This window comes from Tachysurus vachellii, chromosome 2, assembly GCF_030014155.1.
Source record: "Tachysurus vachellii isolate PV-2020 chromosome 2, HZAU_Pvac_v1, whole genome shotgun sequence".
Classification (NCBI taxonomy): domain Eukaryota; kingdom Metazoa; phylum Chordata; class Actinopteri; order Siluriformes; family Bagridae; genus Tachysurus; species Tachysurus vachellii.
Genome location: NC_083461.1, coordinates 10,373,399 through 10,399,258, shown reverse-complemented (window position 1 = coordinate 10,399,258; position 25,860 = coordinate 10,373,399). Strand labels below are relative to the sequence as shown.

The 25,860-nt window shown below is 37.5% G+C and overlaps 1 protein-coding gene across 8 annotated transcripts in view; it reads left to right on the top strand.

Annotated features, from left to right (window-relative positions):
• The first annotated feature begins 7,951 nt into the window (after positions 1-7,951).
• nrxn1a (neurexin 1a) overlaps positions 7,952-25,860 on the top strand; it is a 153,732-nt gene continuing 135,823 nt past the window's right edge. For 3 of the 8 annotated variants that reach the window (XM_060896331.1, XM_060896306.1, XM_060896338.1), the window contains exons 1-4: positions 7,966-8,332; positions 11,726-12,994; positions 18,749-18,766; positions 20,031-20,060. In XM_060896331.1, the coding sequence (XP_060752314.1) occupies positions 12,283-12,994; positions 18,749-18,766; positions 20,031-20,060 (760 nt within the window). In that variant the 5' untranslated portion in view covers positions 7,966-8,332; positions 11,726-12,282. Of the gene's footprint in view, positions 8,333-11,725; positions 12,995-18,748; positions 18,767-20,030; positions 20,061-25,860 lie in introns of all 8 variants that reach the window. The other 5 variants (XM_060896289.1, XM_060896280.1, XM_060896297.1 and 2 more) reach the window with 5 other exon arrangements.

Genomic DNA, 25,860 nt, shown 5'->3' with positions numbered 1-25,860 from the left:
ACATATTTATAAACAATTAAATCTGCTAGACAGTACAGCAACATGGGAATACATCTAATTTATCTGTGCTTACTGATGTATAAATTCACCACCATCTGAACAGCTTCATTAAAATGTCAAGGATGTTATGTGGTGACTTTGGTAGAGTCAGCCATGGATATAAAATATATTTACCACTGCTATGATTTGCAGTGCTGTTCATCTTTTAATCAAACAGCCTTAATATTTCCATATAAACGTACAATATATTCTATAGCAAGAGGAATGTCTATGAATGTTTAATAGTACTACTTTGCGATCCCATAAATGTTCTTATACAATCACCTAGTAAACACAGATGCTTTTTCTTCTGGATAATGATATAGCAGAACAGTGGAAATTTTAGAGAATGGTAGGATATAAAAGAACAAAAAAAAAACTACTAACTCTTATTGTAGAGGAAGGATCTTTTTTGTAGCTGCTGAGTAATGAGGATAGAAGCTGTATTGTTAAATTGAATACCAAATTTGCAGTGATTCATTTGATAATTAAACAAAGGCTAGTCATGCAACGTAGTGGCAATATACTAAACTCCTATTAGATACTTGTCATCTTCTTATCGTATATCCACCTGTTAGTCTTTCTTTCTATCTGATTATTTTTAATCGACATATACAGTACACACTGCAGTTGACAGCAAAGGAAAAGAAACACAATCTCAGTCTTCATTTCTGATTTTTGGGGCTACTAACAAGTAGGTGTGTGTAAAGACAGTTTTTTTTGTAGTGTCTAGGGCTGGAAAATTCTCTTCTTTACCCTATGTTGGCCCAGGCTAGCTCATACAATCTGACTGCAAATGAAGCAATAAATTTACAATCAAAACTTAAGAAGAATAAACAGTCAAACTCAGCCAGCAAGTGACATAATCACCCAACTTGCACTGAAGTTCCATTGATCTTCCGTGTCATTATAGACATTTCATTAATGTTTCTCTTCTCAACCTTTGTCAGATCATATTTCAGCCTGTCCCCTCATCTGGCTTTTGTTCAATCACATTTCATACACGTAGCGCTTGTTGTGCACATATTCTTCGCCTTGTAAGTTTTCTATTCTTGCTTTTGCAAGCTTCCAGTTATCTCCAAAAAAGATCATGTTTTCTCTCCTTAGATCGTTAGAGTTTTTCCACTTTGCAAAACTAATACATTTTACTTTATTTCACTCTGAATCTTTATCTCTCGCTGAAGCTTATGACACTTCATCATTAAGCCTGCTATAGGTTTCTTGTTTAAAACCTATTTTCTGTATCTCTTCTTTAATATTCTCAGGTCATAATCTTTTTTGTAAGTTTATTCTATATTGTGTGATTATCATACTATATCCTAATCTACAACGGTGCACTGTGATGCCTTGTTTGTAAAGACGCAAAGTACAAACGCAAAGTACAAACATTTCCACTCATTTATAGAATTTTTTTAAGTATACAATTCAATATTTGTTGCTATGTTTAAATATAAAAAATCGATGACAAGAGAGAAAGGGAAAGCTGCATCTACAGTGTTTGACCTTGAAATTATTATATAGTAGCTTGAAAGGACATCTTATTTCTGTCTTTTCTATTACATTCACCCAGTGTGTACAGAAGAATCATCCTTCTTTTGCTGTCTAATGCTGACAAGACTATAAAGTGTGGGCCGTTGGCTGTCATGGGACACTATCTGTCACTCAAATGTGTTAGTAGTCATTTCCTCCTTCCATGCCTTGCCTGTCTATGGAGTATCTGATAACTTCATTAGACTGAGACATGCTTTTTCAGTCAATATATCGTATGTACATGGCTGGAAGTTTTTTGGATTTGCTGTTCTACAGACAGCATCTAATCCACTCCTGTTCATTTGTCTATCTCTAAGCATATTGGTCCTGTGTGTGTGATGTAAGTGGTATAATGCAGGACACCTGTTAACTCATTCCTCTCCATCACCACCTATGCACAGACCTTGTGTGAGCAGAGCACCTCCCCACCCCTCCCTGGTCTCAGGTCTTTGCCGGGCCTCCTTTGATTGTGGTGTTTAATGAGAGGCAGCCACTGCAGAGAGTGCAAGACAGGAAATCCATAACCCAGAGAACAGTAAACCCCGCCAGCCATTAATCACTGACAGCACTGCTCCTTCATGGCCTTCACCACTGACAAAAGCATGCCTTTTTATCATGGTTGGGAACGCACACCATGCCAAAACACAACACACAACAGACTTGATGCCTTTTCCTGCTAAATACCCCACAACCCGCTCTTGCCTTCACTCTTATACATATATGTATCTTGAAATTATCCAATTAAACACGCTGCCTGAAGGGACATGTTCTATGTCGAGTCAGCCTTCAAGAGGATATAACTGGAAAAAAAATCCACTCATCTGTCTTCTTGTGCAGAATGGTATGTTATCAGAATAGTGTATTAATAGTACATTAGCATTCAGCCACACTCCACTTGTGGTTTAAATGGGTTTTTAAGCACAACTGGAATGTAAATGTACTGAGGATAGCATATGATACTCTTTAAATAATATAGCGTGGTAGCTCATGTTATAATCTGGGTCTAAGTTTGTTATTATTATTATTATTATTATTATTATTATTATTATTATTATTATTATTATTAATACTAGAATTACTAATTATTACTACTAGAATTGCTACTAGAACTACTTCTCGTACTATTCTTCTTGAAACCAGATTTTGTGTACAGTGGATTTATAGTGCAAATAGACTTTTATTTCCTTGGGGCACTTGGACACTATTGGAAACAAGAATTCAGGCCATATCTCAGCAATATGTTTAGGTATTTAGACCAGACTACCCAAATATTTTAACATTTGTAGGCGACTAGGGATGCTTTTGCCATTTCCTGGGAAACAGCTTCAAAAAAAGGACTCACTTGAATCACAATTGAATTCAAAACAAAAAAGAAAGGAGGATCTTCATAACATGTCAATGGAAGGTCCTTCGATTCTTTATTTGCCCCTAAGAGCTATTGTGTTGACATTTTTATTTGTTGTTGTTTGTGTCTTCTAATTAAATATGTTGACAGATATACAATTTCTACACCTAGGATTATAATTGATATTTCAGTGAGATTGAAGTCAGCAATTGTTGTTCAGACAAATGTTCCATTTAAAATGCAGTAAACTATCGAATCTGACACATACAGGAACTCCCAAAGTATTCTCTCCATGTAAATATTATACGTCAATATAGTGAATTCCCCAGAAGCACTCCAGCACTAAGATCACACAGTGAGTCATTTTGAGACTTCTACATTTCTAAGCTTCCACTTTGATCTTTTATCACAGAAACATGTTGTAAAACAGCCTTTAGTGTAGAATGTTTTGATCTGTCCAAAATGTTTAAAAAGGAGGCAGTAGAATGATAGTGAAAAGGAATTGTGTTGCACTGAAGAAATGATACATCTCCTCCACTGCAGCTGCTGAGAAATGTTTGCCAAATCTGATTACTGCATTCACCTGATGTCAGCCTGCCACCTATTTTTTCTGGAAGTAAACAATGTTAGTGGCAGATAAGACCCTACGCCCTTCTTTGAGTACATTTCAAGACAATTCCACAATAATGTAAATGTGTCCTTCTGCCTCCGGTGACCTATAATACATGATGTACACGATGGAAAATATCAGAGAAGATTTCAATTTTCAATTATCTGATGAGAGAAAGACAAAGGTCTACATAACAATCAAGCTCAAATGCACTGTACTGTGTAGACGTCATCCCCATAGGACTCATGGTCATGTTCCATTGGCTCAGCTGTATTGCATAAATTGGGTGGCTGCAATGATACAGTAGCTTAGTCTTTGTGGATTTTCCTATTACAGGATTGTCCAAGCTTTTTATTTTTCAATTTGTTTTATTGCTTGTTCCTAAAGGCTCAATTTAAGAGCACTTGCTGGCTTTGGTTCCTGGAGCATGATGAAATTCTTTTACCAATATACCCTGTAATAGTGTTTATGCCTCTAAACCCACTTTTATAGTGAAAATCTTGGTTAGAGCCTCTGAAACCGATTATTAGAACTGAGATTTGCAATAGTAAGAAATTCATTGATACATTCGTCTTTAGAAACCTCACCTCGTTTCAGGTTGTATCGTAGCCAGATTATGGATTCCTTGGAGGAGACAAACTCATTCGCATTTAACACCGAATACCCATAAAACCAGAATACGCAGCGGAATACCCACACAGAGAGACTATGTGAAATTACACACTAAGTTTAAACCAATCAAACTATGGACCCTGGAATTGTGGGTCAGGAATGCTAAATGCTGCACCACCATCTTACCATGCAATAGTAACAATGCTAATTAAAGGGAAAAAATGAAAAATGTACAGTAGCCCAGGTGCATATAATTATGCACACCCACTCTTTCTTACAAGAACATTTACAATCCATTGTATTGTAAGGGCATCTCCTGTGCACAACCTGCTTCAGGTAACCCACACTGCTGTTTTATTTGGATTCAGGTCTGGGCTCTGTATAACTCATTCAAAAACATTCATCTTCCTTTGGTTAAGCCATCTCATTGTTGATTTTAATGTATGCTTTGGGTCATTGTTGTGCTGAAATGTAAACTTCCTTTTCATCTTTAGCTTACTAGCAGACACCTGAAGGTTTTGCCCTAAAATAGTTGATATTTGTTGCTATTCATGATCCTTGATAAATCCCCAGTTTAGGGTGAAGGAAAATAGCATGAACGCTTGATGCTGCCACCAGCATGCTTAAGTGTTGGTATGGTGTTATTTTTTTGTATGCGCATATCTTTTAGAATAATGGAATTTATATACCTTTTGGAATTGTTTTGATCAGACCATGACATATTTTGCCACATGGTTTGGGGTGAAGTGGTTGAGTTTGGAGTTTTTGTCTAGCCACCTTACCCCATAACCCAGATATGTTAAAAACTCCTTGGTAGCCTCCTTTTATGTTTGTCATTATATAAATTTTGATGTCCTGTTCTTGGTGATGTCACTGTGGTGCTCCATTTTCTCTGCAAGTGATGAATATATTTTATACCCTTTTTCTGATCAGTAGCTTTCAACAATTGCGCCACCATGTATGCAATTGAGCCACCAAGCATTTATAAGCTGTTTGCAGTCCATGACTTCAGCAGTGAGATGAAGTCAAGAAAATCTGATGGAAATTCTACAAAAATAGCTGATCTTCATTTTGGGTTAATCAGAATAATTTCCCCAGTTAGAAAAGAGTATGCCATTTATGCAACCAGATTAATTTTTCCCCCAAAATGTTTAGTTTATTTGTTTACTGGGGCGATGCACATTAATAAACATGGCTTAAAAATCACCCTAAAAACAAAACCAGAGCATCTTACACACACATATACACACACCTACTAAAAAGTATAAATAAAATTACATACATACATAAAAAGTAAATATAAGAAAATACAAATACTCGATACCTTTTATTTCACATAAACTGCTGAGCAAAAGTAATGATTCTGATAATAGAGCCTGCTGTTACAACAAGAAATTTGAAACACCTTTTTATTTAGACAACAAAACTATGCAACCAAGTATGTTTGGTCATGTGTGTCATCATTACATATATAACACAGTTATATGTGCTTTCTGTACAGTACATTATTGTATCTTAACCAATCACCACAGGCTGTATTTCACATGTGTCCTGTGGCAGGTTGTTTAGTGAGATCAGAGTCTGTCACATATGCCAAACAATTGCCAAAGGCTTATCATACAGGTGTCTACATTATTAGTTAACAAAATAAAATGTGAAAAAAAAAACATTGAGCGGTTTTGTTTTTGCAGAAATAAAAATATATAAAATGTGATATTGTATATGCATATTTTATATATTTTATATATTTTATTTGCTTTCTGATTTTTTCTGACTCCTGTTAAATGAAAGGGATGTATTTAATAAGCAGTGTATATTATGGGAAATGCCATAAAAAGGAGCATTGAGGAAAAGTTAACAGGGTCCTATTGTATGAGGAAATATGCAGGTACTGCAGTAGGGACTGCTATTAAAAGTGTTTTCAGATGTGAAGTGATGAGTCACATAAAAGTGCCTCAGAAGTGAAAAGGAATGTACTATATTTCTAAAGACTAAAGTGAAATTTATCAAAAGCAGGTACATTCAATACTAGAAAAAAATTCTCTTCATCCTTTCTGAATTTTTAGCAAAATATTTGGTGCACTCAAAGCAAAGATAATTCTAATAAAGACAGAGATAAATATAGACAGAGAATGAGGCCAAATCTGGTTTTATGTTTCATCTAAAGAGATGTTAAATTTGTAGGCTATCTTTCATTAAGCAATGTTAAGTGACATGATTTTAATGCAGAACCAGGAACACATGATCATTGCAATTATATATGCAACAGACAAGACACAAATCCCCTACATTATAACATGATATTGTGAACAAAGTGTATGTTTTGGAATGAAACATTGTTTTGGAGATAATTAAACAGCAGGGAAATGAAGGGGCTGTCTTTAGGGATATCTCAGTAGGCATCATGCTTTTATAATGATCAAATCTGTTAATGATTCTCTCTCATGTACGTTGTGAAGCTCAGACCTTTATACACTACAGAGCAGTGGCAGTAAAATAGAAGAAAGACAACTTTTCATGGTAAAGCTAGACATCTTTTTCAATGAAATAATATTTTGAGAGTGCTTAAGTTTTCTTTTACTAAAAAATGCCATCTCAGTATATTTAAGCCCAGCCACTAGGATAAAGTAATTACATTATATTGTGTAAGTACATATGCAGTAGTAAACCTGGTTTCTTTAACTTTTTTACCTTTTCTATATTACTGCTGTAAACTCGAGGTCTTATGAATAGAATGTAGCTTTTGTGTGCATCAGAACAATGGCAGCTAATGGCAAAACCAGCAAAGTAAAGCCCACATTCAAACAGCTGAGTAAACCAATGGACTCTGATAATACAGCCTGTTGTTTTTGCAAGAGATATGAGACACTTATTTATCCTATTATCTAGAAGATATCCTTTATCTAGAAGATAAAGGAAGGTAGCCAAGCTTGTTTGTTCAAGTGCAGAATAATCATATTTAAACAGTTACATGTGCTTTCATTATCATTACACATGCTTTAATTCCCATGTGTACTTTGACGGAGACTGTATAGATAGAAATATTAGCCCAGAACTGGCACAGATTATGTTTTAATCAATAAATTATTATCAAATTACAAAAAAGACAAAACTGTGAAGATTTACCAAAAATACTATATTTTGTATGTATGTGGGGCTTTGAATGGACTTTAAAGTAAGGATCAGAACATTTTGTGAACTGAAAATATTGTATTATTAAAACTTGAGTGAGAGTATTATTAAAACTTGCTTTATGACCTTTCTATCACCTTTTCTCTGCTATCACTGGTCATTTGTTACTTCAATGTTGCTTATGTGTCTATAGAAACAGTGAAAACTTACAAAACAAGACCTCATGCCCCATAAAGCATGTATTGATATGTAAAAAGATAAGAGGTGAATAGTTGCACCAGTGACAGTCAGACCTACCCTACATAATGACCTCAATTGATTTCCACTAAAACATTTTCAACTCTTTACTATGCCAGATATTTCATTGCACATCACGACAGCTCCTGTAGAGGCCCCTAATTAAACTCCAGATGTAGTTTTTACTTTCTTGCCAGGTAATTCAAACATTATGATTTTTTCCCCCTAATAACAAGTTTTTTCAAATCATCCTTCTGCAAAAAAAGAAAAAAAAAAAAAAAAGGATGATGAGGGAAAAAAACAAAACAAAAAGAAACCATGAAACACTGGACACGCCTGAGCTGGTAGACAATATTCTCGGCGCTGTCCGTGGTGCTGCAGCAACCACGCCCCTCCCAGCTTTCCGACCCCGCCCACCTCCATCAGAACTCTAATGGAGCAGATCACGTGACTGCATGTCTCCGTGTGCTGACGGTGCCTGGCGAAGCTCGGCTGAGAAAACACCTCGACCGCAAAACACCGTGCGGGATCTTCTCTTTTACATCCGTGCGAAGTGTAAATAATTTTATACCGAATTAACTGTTTTGTACACGATTCTAATGCGGTATTATTGGCTCTAAATATCTAAATCCATCTGCACTTTTAGGGGGAGCCGCATACAAAATTGCGCCTCTCTGATTTCTTTTGCGTTTCCGAAGCTGTGGTATTTTTCTGCCAAATTAAAAACAAAACGAACACAGACAACAATCCAGATTTATGCGGAGATCTACACGCCTCGTCGCTGAAGCTGGCAGAGCAAAGGATCACACGATGGACTTTGTCTCAAGGTAAAGAGCACTTCCGTTTGCATTTGTCTCAGGTTGTGTGCAGTTGTTTTTCAGCACTGTGCTTTCTCTAGAGAAATGTAGTCTCCGATCTCCATCCAGCCAAACGCATGGCTGAGTAGTGTCAGATCTGTGTTTTATGAACTCTGGCTTGTATGGATTCCAATCCTCACTTTACAGTGGGTTTTTTACGACCGACATGTGTAGTTTTGCGCATTAATTGACGAAACCATATATTTCCCTGCTCTCCATCATTTGTTATCTATCGTACAGCAGCAGCTCCTAGACAGAGGCAGGCTGAGAGATTCAGGGCTTTGCACTCTCTTTCACCTAAAGATGTAGATGTGACTAATCCACCTGCACTGATTTCAATCAGAACATCTGAGACATTTACAACACCCGGTTCTGATTTGTATAGAGGTTATTTTCAGAGACGCTTCATAACGTGTGCATGACGCAATTCAGTGAGAATTTTGGATCACACGCGTTTCCGTAATGATATGTGAGAAAAATGCCCTGTTTCGTTTGTTACATTTAATCAAACACGTATTTAAATCCTACATGTATAACCACTTCGTCACCAGTGCACACGGACATTACTGCTGTTTCTAACAGAGTTAAGGCGTCTCGTGTGTGTCTAATGGCGCGTCCTATGCTTTATGAGAGCCATCGGAAAGACTGGACTCTGATCTCGCTAAACAGCCGCCGTGTAAACCTGACACAGTACACACGGGAATTAAAGCGCGTAATGATTGGCTGGGAGGCGGTGACGGACAGCCCGAGGGCAGGACAGCATGCGGTGCCGTTATGCGGGACTTAAACGGGGAGACAAACACACATGCGCGCACGCACTAACGCGCGCTGTGTCCAAACGATCGAGGTTTGACCAGAACACCCAAGAAATATCCGGATACGACGCAAAATTGAAACATCTAGCTTTAGTTGTTAGAAAACAGGATACACTGCCATACTAAATAACAGACAATACAGTGCGCCACTAGAGGTTACCATAGTTACTAGAGGTGGCGTAATGTTTTCTAAGATTCTACACTAGTTTAGTTTCCTTCAATAATATAATACTAAATGTACACTGTTTCCAGCGTATTGCTCTGTCTGAACGTTTTTCTACTGCTATAACGCGCGAGGAAAAAAGTGGCACTAAGTTAAAGGTGAAGCAGAATCTCTAAGCAACCTGTATGGCACAAAGCCCCTGGAGTCTATCAAGCTTTCCTTTTCACTAGTGGATTTTTCCGTAAGAGAGAGAGACAGAGAGAGAGAGAGAGAGAGAGAGAGAGAGAGAGAGAGAGAGAGAGAGAGAGAGAGAGAGAGAGAGAGAGACGTAGCAGTGACGCATTTGGAATCTCTCATTATATGCTGAGTATAATTGCATTAGGAGCTAACACATTTGCCCATTTTGTCCTTTGCAGCATATATCATGTTTTTTTTTGTACTTTTTAAAGGTAACTGTAAAAAAAAAAATTAATAGCAAACCTGAAAACTCACAGACAATCAATAATCGTGTGAACGTTACTTCACAGCTATGTGTATTATTAACATAGTTTTATTAACTAGGTAGGCTATGTTAAAAAGCAGTGTTAAATGGAAAGCTGTTTTGTTTAATTTATTTTTATTTAAAACGATTAAAATTAAACAATTAATGTTAATTCTGAGGAGCCTTTATACAAAAGTGAATTTAAGACAATTAAATGACCAAAAAATACCAAATACCAAATACCAAAAGCGTATAGACTGTGGGGTGTAGAGTGTAGAGTATAGACTGTGGGGTGTAGAGTGTAGACTGTGGGGTGTAGAGTGTAGAGTATAGACTGTGGGGTGTAGAGTGTAGAGTATAGACTGTGTGGTGTAGAGTGTAGACTGTGGGGTGTAGAGTGTAGAGTATAGACTGTGTGGTGTAGAGTGTAGACTGTGGGGTGTAGAGTGTAGAGTATAGACTGTGTGGTGTAGAGTGTAGACTGTGGGGTGTAGAGTGTAGAGTATAGACTGTGTGGTGTAGAGTGTAGACTGTGGGGTGTAGAGTGTAGAGTATAGACTGTGTGGTGTAGAGTATAGATTGTGGGGTGTAGAGTGTAGAGTATAGACTGTGTGGTGTAGAGTGTAGACTGTGGGGTGTAGAGTGTAGAGTATAGACTGTGTGGTGTAGAGTGTAGACTGTGGGGTGTAGAGTGTAGAGTATAGACTGTGTGGTGTAGAGTGTAGACTGTGGGGTGTAGAGTGTAGAGTATAGACTGTGTGGTGTAGAGTATAGACTGTGGGGTGTAGAGTGTAGAGTATAGACTGTGTGGTGTAGAGTGTAGACTGTGGGGTGTAGAGTGTAGAGTGTAGACTGTGGGGTGTAGAGTGTAGAGTATAGACTGTGGGGTGTAGAGTGTAGAGTATAGACTGTGTGGTGTAGAGTGTAGACTGTGGGGTGTAGAGTGTAGACTGTGGGGTGTAGAGTGTAGAGTATAGACTGTGGGGTGTAGAGTGTAGACTGTGGGGTGTAGAGTGTAGAGTATAGACTGTGTGGTGTAGAGTGTAGAGTATAGACTGTGGGGTGTAGAGTGTAGACTGTGGTGTGTAGAGTGTAGAGTATAGACTGTGGAGTGTAGAGTATAGAGTACAGACTGGGGTGTAGAGTGTAGACTGTGGGGTGTAGGGTATAGAGTACAGATTGTGGGGTGTAGAGTACAGACTGTGGGGTGTAGGGTATAGATTGTGGAGTGCAGAGTATAGAGTACAGACTGTGGGGTGTAGAGTATAGAGTACAGACTTTGGGGTGTAGAGTGTAGACTGCGGGGTGTAGGGTATAGATTGTGGAGTGCAGAGTATAGAGTACAGACTGTGGGGTGTAGAGTGTAGACTGTGGGGTGTAGAGTATAGAGTACAGATTGTGGGGTGTAGAGTACAGACTGTGGGGTGTAGAGTATAGAGTACAGACTGTGGGGTGTAGAGTGTAGACTGCGGGGTGTAGGGTATAGATTGTGGAGTGCAGAGTATAGAGTACAGACTGTGGGGTGTAGAGTATAGACTATGGGGTGTAGGGTATAGATTGTGGAGTGCGGAGTATAGAATACAGACTGTGGGGTGTAGAGTGTAGAGTACAGACTTTAGGGGTTTGTGGTATAGAAACTCCTGAGCTCCTAAGCAGCTTTAGTTAACACTACAAATTTTAATGTGTTAAACTTTTTTCATTGGTTAAACTATTCAAAAAATAAGATTTTATTTCATAAATGAACTAAATGTTGGCTGGTAATTATTTATCATTGTTAGTCATACCATTATTTAATTTTAAGTGCTGTGCTCTTTTCCTGAGTGTTTTCCATACATGTGTCATAAATATTCTATTTCTAAATTTAAAGAATTTATTTTAAGAAGTTTGTTTCTTATTCTTTTCAGATTGCGGATCAGTATGACAAACTGGATGTGATTAGCGAGATTGTGAGCACTGAAGGCCCTACAGGGGCCTGAATTTTAACCTCACTTTGAAAAGTTTCTTTTTTCTTATTTGCATGATACTTGGCCAACACAATGACTATTAGTTAATCTATTTATTTGACCCATGGTGGCCTAATTTACTTGAAAGCCCCGTGTATATATGTCACTTCCTGTGATGGATATCTTGATAAACGCTCAACTACAGTCTGTTAATATTCCATTTAAGGAATTTCAAATCTGCCTACATTTTTAGTAGATTTATTTAGAATTTGAATTTAGAATTGATTACAGTGGCTAATACTCCAGTTATACGCTGTTTACATTCACTACGATTATCCAAAACGCAAGCCTTCTGTTTTTTTTTTTTTGTTTTTTTTTTTAGAACAATGAGTAAAGGAAAATTAGCACGAATTTGTAGCTGTCACAAAGAACTCATTTCAGTTTTAAGACTGTAAAACTAAAACAATTAATTATATACCATTTTAGATTAGTCTTGTTATCACTTTTTTGAATTCACCATGATCTTCTCTATGCGCAGTAGTGTGCATATAATTTGGATAGGCATGCTGGTTTGTTGCCTGGTTGACATAGGGGCTAGCATGGAGTTCACTGGTGCTGAAGGCCAGTGGGCGAGGTTTCCAATGTGGAATGCTTGCTGCGAAAGCGAGATGAGTTTCAACATGAAAACAAAAAGCTCACATGGACTTTTAGTGTACTTTGACGACGAGGGATTCTGTGACTTCTTGGAACTTTTGCTTCATAACGGTAGACTCAGTCTGCGCTTCTCAATCTTCTGTGCCGAGCCCGCTACTGTACTCTCCGATACTGCGGTCAATGACAGCCGCTGGCATGCAGTTACGGTGCGCAGGAATTTCAAAAACACCACTTTAATTGTGGATGAAGAAATCAAGTGGGTGGAAGTGAAGTCTAAAAGAAGGGACATGACTGTTTTCAGTCATTTATTCTTAGGGGGGATACCTCCAGAACTGCGATCAGTAGCCCTGAGGCTCACGTCTGCGTCCATCAAAGATCAGGTTCCATACAAAGGATGGATAACCAATTTGAAGGTGAACAGTTCGGAGCCGACGATAATTGGTAGTGAGGGGATCAACAGTGACATTTGTGAAGCAGACCATGTTTGCCTGAATGGGGGAGTGTGCAGCATTGTCAACGACGAACCCATCTGTGACTGCTCCGAAACAGGGTTCCAAGGGAAAGACTGCAGTGAAGGTAAGAGCCATTGTTATATTATTGAAATTATTATTCTTATATTGTTGTCTTTTGTTTGCCCCGACATAGCCCTTTTCTTTATTTTGTTTTTAATACATTTGCACTAGTACCTCTGACAGAAGTGCATGTAACATCATGTTTGTTTCAGGCCTTCACTGTGGCCATTGTTCATGTTACATCACATGTTTAGATCAGCACTAAAGACCATTGTTAAGAGCAATAAGCATTTTTGTTGCTACGGCTTCTGCAGAGTGTTCATAATTCTTAAGACGTTATTATCAAATTGATTACCAATGATTCTTAGAATTCAATAACGAAATGTCACACATAGATCTAGTATATGGAAATGAATATTTAGCAGGAAATATGAAGATACAGTGGAAATAATCCCTCAGTATCACACACAATAATGCACATAAATCCAAAAAAAAGTTGATGCAGTAAAATAATTGACATAATATACAGTATATGGAAAGTTCTAAAGCTGGAAAAGAGAACAAACAAAAAAAAAAAAACCCATATAACATAATTCCCAGTGAAAAAGATACTGGAGTAAAACATTTATAAAATGACTCCCTGTCTTTTATCAAATCGCTGTCCTTGTTCTGTCCCTCCTTTGGTTATTAGTATTATTATGGTTAACATTTCTGTAGACTTTTCAGTGTTTTTAGGCTGTTCTGGTTGGTGTCCAGTTATTGTCCCTCTTTGGCTTCCAATTACACTTTCGAAATTTGTTCCATCTTCTGTTTTTCCTTTTGGGCAATCCTCTCTGTTGATGGCTTCCATATCGGTTGTGTCTCAGGCTTGCGACATGCTATGTTGCCAAGGAAACTACATACCCACAGTGTAAATTTTGGCCTAGTAATCCAGAATGGGGACTGTACATGCGCTTCTTCTGTGAAAGGATTGTTCTCTGAAAATGAAAGTACAATTTGATGTTGCTGTAAAGGGTATTTTGAGCTCTCAGCATGGTATTGGAGCTTCATCAGCATAATAAAGGGAGGATGTGCTGGTGAAATTGGGTGTGTTAGGGAAAATTTGCATACCACACTGTGACACACAATGTGGGATGACACATAAGCATTTTGTACACATAGCACAAACTACCTTGAGACTGACAGTAAAATCATGATTCACAAAATTATTCAGTGTTCAGTTTTGCTTTTTGAGACCCAGCATTTGGTCTTTGCGTAATGCAAAGAATAATCCATATGGCTGACAATAGTGGCTGCTTTTAGTACTGAATGAATAACTGAATGAATGAATCGTTAAAGAGTAGTGATGATTTAATTTGAGAGATATTTCAGTGTCATTAAACTATGCTTTAAATCTTCAAATTGAAATGCAAATGCCTTAGTTAATGGCACACCAAGAGCTCTCGGAATATTAGAGTCATACCTCATTACAGATTGAAAGATTGGCTTAGATGATGCCAAAGAACCATAAGAATAGTATCACCTTTTCCTTCATCTTGTACAATATAGGAATAGGATGGGCCATTGTTGCTATTGTTAGCATGCTTTTCAAGCTAGGAAAGAGAACAGAAATACATTATACTTTATTCCTAGTGATAAAGATGCAGGAGTAAAACATTCATTAAATGACTCTATGTCTTTTAACGCATCTCTATACTTATTCTGTCCTTCCTTTGGTTATTAATTATTGATGCAAGGGCCTTGAGCTGATAGAGAAGAAGGAGAAAGCGTCTGTTTCCTCCACCTCCTATGGAGTAATGATGGTTTTCATACTTATAGGCAAAGGCATCATTCAGAGGCCACCAGGTGGATTGTCTGGTTCTGTGCACAGTACGGAAGAAAATAGGTGGTGTGTGCATTTAATGTTTCCGATCTCAATGTACAAATGCTCAGTCATGCTCTCGACAGGCAGTTGTGGTAATGATATTCTTTAGTGAGGCAGGTATTGGGCTCACAGTGGGAAAGACAGCCCACACTGGAGAGAATAACAGTATTACACTTAATAAGATATTTTTTGTGCTGCTGGGAATGCTGGGAACAAGGGGTTTATTAGGACATTTGTTTATAATTAATGACTACTACTTATGCTTTTCACTTCTTTCTTATTCAAATGTAATTGCCATAAAGATATGTATTATATGGGCATGTAAGCTGCCTCTCATCAGCACGTTTTATTCATCTAATGTGTTTAAGAAGGCTGTTAGAAACCTGCAGTGTTTGATATGCATGGAGCATTTGGTTGTGAATAGTTTAACCAGTGATTATTTGTTCAGGCAGCAGTTTGATAATTCAGCTCTTATCTGCTTTGTTTAAACATCATGACGGTTTTACAGATTGGAAGGGTTTAGAGAGGTAATATGTCATATTTTAAGGCTACATAAGCTGTGTTGTTTGTGCTTATTTAGGGATTGAAGCAATTTTGCACTTGCGCAATGAGACCAGCCCGAATGAAAGGTTATTTTACTCTGCATATAAATCCCACCTGAGGTATTTCTAGCTCAGAGATTTGCCACCTTTCAAATAGAGAGATGTCAAGAGTGCAAGCATTGAAGGTATCCCTAGACTGAATCTTTTTGGTTAGAATGATGTATTTAGCTAACATTTTTATCTTACTCCAAATCAACTGAGCATTTGAGGTTTAAAAGCCTTGCTCCCAGATTCAACCGTGGGCTGCATGGATGTGTTGGAATTTGAACTCACAACCTTTCAGAAGTCCAAGGTCTTATAAATGAGTCTGCTCAGTGATCAGCGAAATAAACACTACCGAATAAATATTTACGCTGTCAAGACAAATGACTCTTGGACCTGAATGAAACTAGTAGATATCAACATCTCGTTCATTTAGTGTTATATTCAAAAGTACCAATTAGAGGTAATTCTGTATTATTAATATTGTAATATTCTCATTCAGAATCTCAGTGAGGTTAAACTTTATTCACTGAATACTATGATTTGCAGTCAGACAGATACATAGCAGAAAGAGATTTTTTCTAAAGTTGGTATCTAAAGCACACAGACTAAGCCTCTCTAATCTCTCAGTGATAGTGAACGAGGGTATTAGAGAACATACTGTAAACACAGTCACATGAATGGCTTCACTTGGGATTAGATTAGTTGATGGATGAAAATGGCTGAAATGAATGATGAAAATCAGTCAGTTATAGCAAAGGCTTTATATTTTTGGGTTATTTTTGGCACGTAATTGTGATGAGTGTTTATAGTTATATGTTTGTACTCTAGTTTCTGATACTATGGTGAGTGAAAACATTCTACTATGGAGAGTTAAATCCTCTAGTATGTCTGTGTAATCAGGATAATTATAACGGATCTTACAATATTAGTAAAAGACTAGTGGGTGCAGTATATTTACACTAACATATGTATAGTAGTACTATATTTATAGTAGATTATAGTTGCCATAGCTGTTCATTTGTTCATTTACATTTACTCATTTGGCAACGTGACTTACAGTTTATCTGAGTAGATGAGGGTTAAGAGTATTGCTCAAGGACCCAACAGTGGCAGCTTGGCAGTGCCATGATTTGGACCAGTCCAGAGTCCTACCCACTGAGCCAATAACGGATAAAGTGTAGCAACAGTTATTTCAGTAACAGAATGTCTTGCCTTAGGGGGCAACATACAGTGACTATGTATGTTTGAGAATAACGCACTCTGACAGTCTGAAAAACACACAAATGAGAAGCTGTAGTCACTTACACAGGGCACTGTATGTCCATGCGTCACAAAGTGTTTGCACCATGCCTGCTCAAGCACACAATCACACTGGAGCCATTGTATATGCTTGTGCTCTCTGTGTGTAAATCTTGTCCTTTACCCTTAAATCACAGCACTTTGCATGGACAGCACTCTAAACAGGCTGTCAGTTTGATGAGAGCCTACACGTCTCTCGCTCTGCTTGGATTCTGCAGTATTAGAGTGAAGCTACATAATCCTGATATGCTAGTCAAGACAGCGTAGACCTGCCACAAAGGTTCAGAGAGGAACCGCTGTTCTCTTTCATATAGATGCAAGTGAAAATAGGATTAGCGATGTACAATGAGCTTTATGAACCTATTGTAAAAGAGATAATGGCCCCACTTAGGTAGTAGTGGTCCAGGCAAAGGGTGGATACGAACATAAAATCAATACAGCACACTGTAAAGGATGTCTGGTTTTTATTAGTTCTCTGTGTTCATCCCTTAAATATAGTAGCATTCCTTTTCCTAAATTTGCACACATCATTTATCGTAAAACGATTATTCAATTGTCACTTTGCAAAGATATTCCCATTATTCAAAATCTCTGTCACAAGAGGACACAGTAGGTGTAGGTCTGCGAAAACATACTCCATCCTGCACTGCAGCACCTAAACAGCTTCAAGTTTCTTTGTCATTATTTACGCCATGGCACCTTTTATGTTTCTGATTATTCATTTATTCATCAGCATTTTTGTTCTAGTGGCAGTTTTGGTGCATGCAATTTGTATTTGGTCGAGCGGAGCAGACTGCAGCGGTAAGTTTTGGGTCATTGTTCCCCTTGAGATGCAAAACAACAGAGGTAGGCCTGGATGCTTTCAAAAACACTACAAGATGATAGACGTGACATTTTAGGGAGACTTGGATCACAGGGCCTGCCCAGAATCAGGCTGGCCCAAGGAAACAGTGGCTTGTGTTGAAAGAAAGCATGACTGTCTCTATTCTCAAGGTAATGTACATTCATTAGAGAAGGAAATATAAGGTTAAATATAGTCAGAAAACATTAGTTCTTATGATGACTACTGTATATGCAGTAATCCATCACAGTACAGGTACTGTACATTTTATTATTACTGAACTGACTGACCAGATTTGTTTTCTCTTAGTAGGTGTATGCTGCATCACCTTTTTTCTTTATCTAGCTTATGCATGGCTTACTACTAAGCAAATTATTCTCTAGAAATCATTCAGAATGTTCTGCTTTTAGATGGCTTTTTCCTTCAAAGTCCTTTTGAAAATATTTATCTTGAATAAACATGAATTGATTCCAATTTATTATGCATTAAAGCTGCATTTACAGCGAGAGTTTTTGAATTAATTCTGAAATATTAAGAGGTAATCATGACAAATTGATCACTCGAGTTTTGTATTCAAGTCTTTAACTTCTTGCATGTTTGTGCATGCTCTCTGACATAGTACAGTTTCAATACATGGTTAATTTGCATTAGAAACATTCTTTTACTAAGATTTTTTTACCAAAATTATTTCAACCAGGAAGACTTATTTCAGATTTGGCTTGTGTTTGTTTTGAATTTGACTGAATTTCTACATTTATATTGAAATGTGGAGCTTCCTGGGTGTGAAAGCAGTGTTATTATGCACACGGGTGCAAAGACAACAAGAGCACATTCCCTACTGCTAATGGAGCCCAGCTGCTGAGATGAGGAAGTATGGGAATAGCAAAAAGGACACGACAGGAAAAAGCAAGAGTATTTCAACAGACAAACTGTAATTGGGCAAGCAATGAAAAAAGTCTCCCTGGTTGAATGTTCAATGAGTTCAATACGCTAATGACAGTTAAGAGTCTGGACCTTATTCAAAGTTAGAATCGGATATTGGAGACTCAAGGAAATGAGATCGTGTGGTTTATCCTTCATGGCAGCATTTGTTTTGGCTTAGGCATTTGCACAGGATGATAAGACGCATGTAGCTTCGGTAGTCCTCAAGGTTGGGCCACCTTCTAGCCTGCATGCCTCTTAATCAATGTCTTCCTCTTTCTCTCCACGCCTCGGCCGGTCCTCCAGAAGAGGTCTACGTTGGAGGTGGGTACACCTACACACTTCTATTCTCTTTTCATTCTCAAGTCCCCTTTGCCATATACTTCTCTCTATTTCCATATCTCAATCTTTTCTTCCTGAAATATGCTGAATGTAATTTTTTTTAATCACTATGGGGGCTCAAGAACGGTAAGTGAATCCATTGTTTGCCTATTGGGGACCGGAATCGTCTTGGAGGTTAATTAGAAGGTAAAAGGTATAAACATTTCCTTTCATCTTTATCTTTATGTCCATTGCTAAATGTTGGTTTCGGTCAGAATGCCCAGGAATTGGCCTCTGTCCTGTGTTTTCTAACATATGAGGAACAAAATAAGAGAAAGTCAGTTCCTGCTTAGTGTGTCCAAATTCCACCAACCTAAACCTGCCTCTGCATTAAGAGGCTCTGTTTTTATCTCTTCTAGTAGCTCTCAAAGAGATAGATGTTATACTCCCAAATGCATGCAATAAAAAATGCACTCAGAAATTCAAAGCAAGCAAAATGCTGTCAATTTTCCTTAAAAAAAAAAAAAAAAAAGTATCATGTGCTTCAGGGACAGAGGGTAAGTACTGGGGACAAATCATATTTTATATTCCCGGCTGGTGGTTCAAACACTCCGTTTAGAGTCTAGACGGGTAAAATATGTGCTCTATTGTAATTCATTCCTTTGAAGGTATTGAATCTTTTATGTATATAGGAAAGGGCACAATTTACAGGTGATATTTTGTGAAAGATGAAATGGGAACTGCTGGTTTTCATTTTAGACGTAGATATCCGATGACTGATAGACTCATGTTTTTATTTTGCTGAAATAAATATCATTTGAGTTTATTTTATTCCTGTGTACAACACTTACTAGGGATGTTTAAGTCCTATTTAAGTATGTATAAATATCTTCAGGTGTCTAGTCATGATAATATTGTTATTTGTCAGAATTCCATAATCATATTTCTGGGAAAGGTTGACTAGCTGGAGGGAATGTTTGACCTCTGACAACAAAAACTGATTCTTTTATAGATTTGTCCCTTACAAATGTGACAGATAAAGCATCACAACCGTCAGGTTGAGGAAATGCTTATTCTTTTTTTAGCTTTCCAAACACAGCCACTCTCCTCCTCACACCTCCCCTCCTTCGTTCCTTGAGATTGTAACACACCCCAGGCCTCACAGCTCAGGCATCCTGCTTTCACAAGATGCCTGCATGTCAATGTGACAGAAAGCTTCCACATGATCCCGTTCTCTGTGCTGACTGTGCTCTTGTCTTCCCTTAAGGTCTTGCGCACCTGATGATGGGCGACCAAGGTATGAGTTTTATTCCTATATCCACCCTTTTTGCTGCCATTACCCACCCTTTCCTCCATCATTCCTCTGCCTCTTTCGCTCTTTGTGCTGATTCCTCCTCAAATCGCGTCACTGCTGGTAGGGATCTACTGGGCCTGCTTTCTTTCCGGCTTGGCACTGACTCAATGGATGGTTTGGTCTTTTTGATTTATTTATTAATTTCTCTCTTTCCAATCCTCTACTGTGGTATTTCTTTGAGTTTATTTATTATTTCTTTTCTTTTTCAGTCGTCTGCAAATGATTGCTATTCCATTGTTGCTTGCCAACCTCATTTTCATAAAGAAAAATAATGCTTTGAACATGTTGGTTGGGCTGGAGATTGAAGAACATCTCTCGAGGGTTTGTTTGTTCTTTATAAATGTGCTAGCATGTATTCTCAAGATGCAAAGCAGGAAAGCATTAGCTCTCTGTTTAATATTCATGCTTTCCCTCCATCTCTCGCGCCATCAAGTCTCGGCATGTTCCTCATCTGGAAGCTTCCGTCTCTTCTGCCTGCCTCCTCTCCTGAGCCCTTAATGCATGGAGCTAGGTCAAATGTTAACCTTTCATATCCTTATTCTAAATCTTACATAAGTTCGTGACTCTTACAGTTGCTTCTTTCCTCTCCTTTGTATCGCCCCTGTATCTCTCTGGAATTTCTCTTCACGGAACCATTATGTCAATATCCTAGGTAAAAGTAAAGGTACATAATGTTTTTTTTACCATAATATATTTCATGGTATGATTAGCTTTTGCTCTAAGCTTTTCATGTATATTCCTGTATCTGTGGCTTTATACATGCATCTACACTTTGTGTGGGTTTTTTTTTTCTTCTGGGTATTCTGAGTTGCTCTGATTTATTGTGTGATGTGTGATGTCGTGACAGTATGCCCAGTGGGCTGGAAGGTAGGTGTGTACTGCTGTGGAAATGTTTATGCCTGGATGCTCGGGGAAAATGCAAAATGGGTATTCACTCAGCTTCAGGTTAGGGTGAGATCTGTCGTGTTCAGTAAAGAATATTAGAATAAACACGACTGACACACCAGAGAGAGAAGCGAGTTTAAGCAGGGAACAACCAACACAACAAACGGCAGCTTATACAGTTATTGTACAAATTCAGTCCTATTATTAAATTCTATTATATATTGTTTAGTGAATTTTAGTGAATTTCTCATTACATCTGATTTACTGAACGTCACCAAATAATAAAAATGGTGATAATGTATATGAATGATATACCATGCACTATTTTTTTTGTTTTCTATATAATAATAATAATAATAATAATAATAATAATAATAATAATAATAATAATAGACAATTTCGTGTAAATCATTTAAATGAAATCTTCGAGACGGATTAAACTGAAATACATACGTCACTGTTTGTTTTCACATCTTATGAACAGGTAAGGGTTTTCCACCAAAGATTTTCATAGCAATTTATTAGATTTTCCTCGAACTTTCACCACCTTCTTATAATCCTAAAAGAATTGACATGGATTTTATTTAGCGGTGCTATTTTTATCCTGTGATAATGAACTGCCACTTTGAAGAGCGTGTTCCTGCTGAGGTAAGTCAACACATTACTGACCCTGCTGCTCACTCTTCTTTCACTGTGGGTGCCCTCGTCAGAGCCACTGCATGCTAGACCTCACTGCCTTTACTCAGCACTAGGGCACAACACACACTCTCACACATGGCTAAATCTCAACTATGTCATTTATATGGATGTGAGAGAGTAAAATGCTGTGCCTGGTGAAGCAGGTAGGTGCACTTTATGTCTTTTATTTGAGCTTGGCTGCTCCTGCCTTTGGCTGGCTAATACAGAGTTCATGGTCTTTTAGACTTTATGTTCAGGCCACCAGTCTGTCTTCAGTTTTCTACTGCCCATGGGTGATGTAGAGCTTAAAAATAAAGCTTCCCTTAAAGCATCCGAACGCAATTGTGTTGGCATTTGAAATTTTGGTAATTCTTATTTTCCTAGAAGGTTTTTTTTCTTGGAGATTGGTCCTCATCAGTGTGTAAAATGGAGTGAAATGGTGCGTGTTAGTATCCTCTGCTCGCTGGGTATGAACTCATTCTGCCTATAATTGAATTGAATTTGATTGAACTGAATTAAATTTTATGTCTTTAATTGATTTTTTCTTTTCATTTTTTTCATAGTCTTTATTTATTTTTGCTAAAGATATAAGAGTTTTCAAATGTTTATTTGTGGGGTTTATTTCTTTAATTCTGTATGTTTTATCATGTGTCCCAATGAAAATATTAGAAGGACACTCAAGCATATTATTTAACAATAATTTATTACAAGTTTCAATATAAAAAACTGACAGAATTTCTAAACTGAACCTATAGCTAAACCAAACCCTAAATAACACAAATGGCCAAAGTTTTATAATATACCTTTCATTAGCTTTACCTGCGATAGCCAAGCATCAACAATACTACAGCCACTAGTTCAGCGGAGTTGTGTTTTGATGTTAAAAAAACATTTTTCTTCTGACCTTAGAATTAATAATGAAAGGTTTGCCTGACCAAGAAAAATATAACTGGATTTGCACAAATGTCATTTTTGCAGCATACGCTGTAGTTATGATTTACTACTGTTATATTTCTGAGCCATATCTGCGTGACTCAAAGGTATTCTCTAAACAGGCTTAAGAGGGTCATCTTTTAGTGTCCTTGCTTCTAGCCAGAGAAGCGATCTCCCCATTTATGTGAACAGGTCACCTTCAATAATCAGCTTAAGCGTCTGCCCTCTGCCCTTGAATTCATAAAGCATCAGATTTATGCATCATTAGGTGAATGAACTCCAAATTTCCATTAAAATATGCAGTGAGCAGCAAAGGTGGAGTGTGTTTCTGACAGATTGGGCTTGTCTGCTCACTGCAGCTTGTATTTCCATCGTTCTTATGTTAACTTGCTCAGGGGTAGATGAAAGATGTGTCGTAACTTGGGTGGCATGTAGAGGGCTGGCACCTCTAATTGCTGCCATTTTAGATGAAGTGGTTCTGAAGCTGTAACTCTGCTCCAGGCCCTGTATGGTTCACAGACGCGAGTGCACCATCTTCACAGCAGAATTCTTTAAGCATAATTGACAAAGTGGAATAGGAAATAGCAACAAATTTGGTATTTATAGCAAATCCTCTGGATTGTCTTCTTTGTGCATGTGTAAATGAGAAGCTCTACTAAAACGGTGTAGTTTCCCAAAAAGTCTCACTTGTATTTGTGTCGCAGTCTTATAGACATCATTTCTTGTGTCTTTTCTAAATAATGATGATAAATTTGCGCATTGTGAATCTATTTTCTGGGGAAGTAGCTTTCCAGATGTGGTCCTGCCCCTGATGACCCTGATTACAAAAAGGGAGGAAAAGAAACCTGGCGTGACGTGTTGATCAATACGTATTTAAAATCCCATTATGTCTGCCATTGCACCATGGATGCCTCATTAATGTAATTACAAAGGCAGAATGGCCTCTTAAATTACAGCAAGACCAAGTCCTTTGCTGACTTTCCAGATCCATTCACATGGGACTGATGTCATCAAGTGGTGGAGAAATGCTTTTACATGAATGTTACCAGGATTTGTTTTAATTGCAATTAAATAAATAGATTCATTTGATTATCGGTCATAAAAGAAAATGTGGTGAACGCTATACTGGTATTTTGACAGCTGATGTAAGGGCAGACTTACATTTCTGAATAGCATGACCTTCGCTAGACCAGTAATTCAAACCTTTACAATGAGTTTGAAAAAGTGCTGATTAAACAATTTTTTTTTTTTTTTAATCTAATCGTAGTACACGCTTCACAAGGTCACAAATTCCAGTTAAAAAGCACATTTTTTGCAGGGTATTGCAGGTTACAACTATTCATCAATCACCTATTCAGTGCCTGGTCCTAACTTCATTATTCACTGCCCATTTAAAGGAAAGTTCAAAGAACAACAGCTCTAAAGATGCTCGCTCATCGTCTACCTCTTATCCGAACTACCGAGGGTCACGGGGCTGTAAAGATGCAAAATGGAAATCCTGTCAAGATGGACAATTAACGAATTATTTCAATACAATTCAACGTGTAATAATATTAATTAACTTTTCAACTTTATTGGCATTATAGATCAGTGCATCACAACATAATTAAAGGATTTCTTACAGCTCTCACCAATAAAACACATGAAAAACATAGCAGTACAAAAATAAGAGACAAAAAAGTAGTAGCTTCACTATAGAAAGCGCTCATTCGTGTCAAACAGTGCAAGACAATACACGCTGCAATAGAGGAAGTACACATAATAAAAAAAGTTGTGACCAACTGTAACGTTTGTAAAGGGAGAAGTGTTATAGTTTACTGTCTGTCTATGTGTTACTGGGTACGCATGGCAATTTGCAATTTTTGAAGGAATACCGAGTTTATTGTGTCATTTATTGCCAAAACCATTTAGATCTGGACATTCTTTCAAATTGGGTACCTTTTCATTTCATAGTTACAAATAGAATCAATCTAAAGACTAGAATTGAGTTTGGCTGATATGTTACTCAAGATATACAAGTAATAATAAAAAGAACTGTGGTATTGACATCACAAAATGGTTTCAAAAAACATTTTTTTGAGATTGATAGGCTTGCTATATCAGAAGCTTTTTCTCCTGATGGTCACTGTTACTGGGAGCAGATAAGCAGCTGTTGTAGCAGTTCTATCACTGAGACACTTATCGGGTGTGCTCTCTGTAACATTCCTTAGGGTCGGAAAACAGACTGAATCATAGTTTGAATAATCAGTGATGAAAAATTTTTTATTATATATCACAGGAATAAGAATAAACATGAGTACATTACATTACAGACTGAGCAGCTGTTCAAATATAGATATAAATACAGATATGAAGGAAGTGCACTATTGATTTTGTGTGTGTGTGTGTGTGTGTGTGTGTGTGTCTGTGTGTCTGTGTGTGTCTGTGTGTGATTTCAAAAGGTTGCCAGAAAGGCAAGGTCATGTACAGGACATGTAGGAGATGTTCATTAGGACAGGGATTAGGGATTATTTTTGGAAAGAGAACCAATTTAATTTGTTAAACACTAACAGGAAGAAAAAAATATCCGTCACGCATCTCTGAGCCGATGATGAACTTTTGTGATGTAGCTGAGATTGAGGAATGGTTAGAGCCAGAACTCCATGCTGACACTACTGACAGTTCTATCTTTGGGAACTTTCATTAAAAAAAAAAAATACTATAATAATGATAATAAAAGAACTCTGGTTAAGGTCTCACCCACTTTAGGCTTAAAGGCGAATACAGATCCAAATGTTTGGAGCACTAAACGGATAAAAAGACTGGCAGTGTAATATAGCACTAATATATCACAGTGAGCCTCAGGCATATAATGCTGATTTTCTTCAGTTTTTTTTTTTTTTCCCTTTTAGCGCAGGGTTTAATGTCGCATAGGCCATATTTCGTTTTATTCGTTTCCTTTTTGACCCCATCAAGGAGCAGCCAGACAGGCTTCCAACAACCAGGCAGCAGATGGATAAAATAGTTTGAATATTACCCTTTATTTTGCTCTGATCATTGTTAATGAAACGATTTTCTCATTAAATTCCTATAATCAAATTAAAAGGTAATCAGCTGATGTCTTTCTGAGTTTCTTTGGATCAGGGTTCTCATTTGGATAGATGTAATAATTTCCTAATAGGTCAGACTGGCCGCCACAAGGTACTTTGGGTCTTAAATGTCATTATGCCTGTCCTATCCTTAATAGAATTTGAATTCAGCACTGACA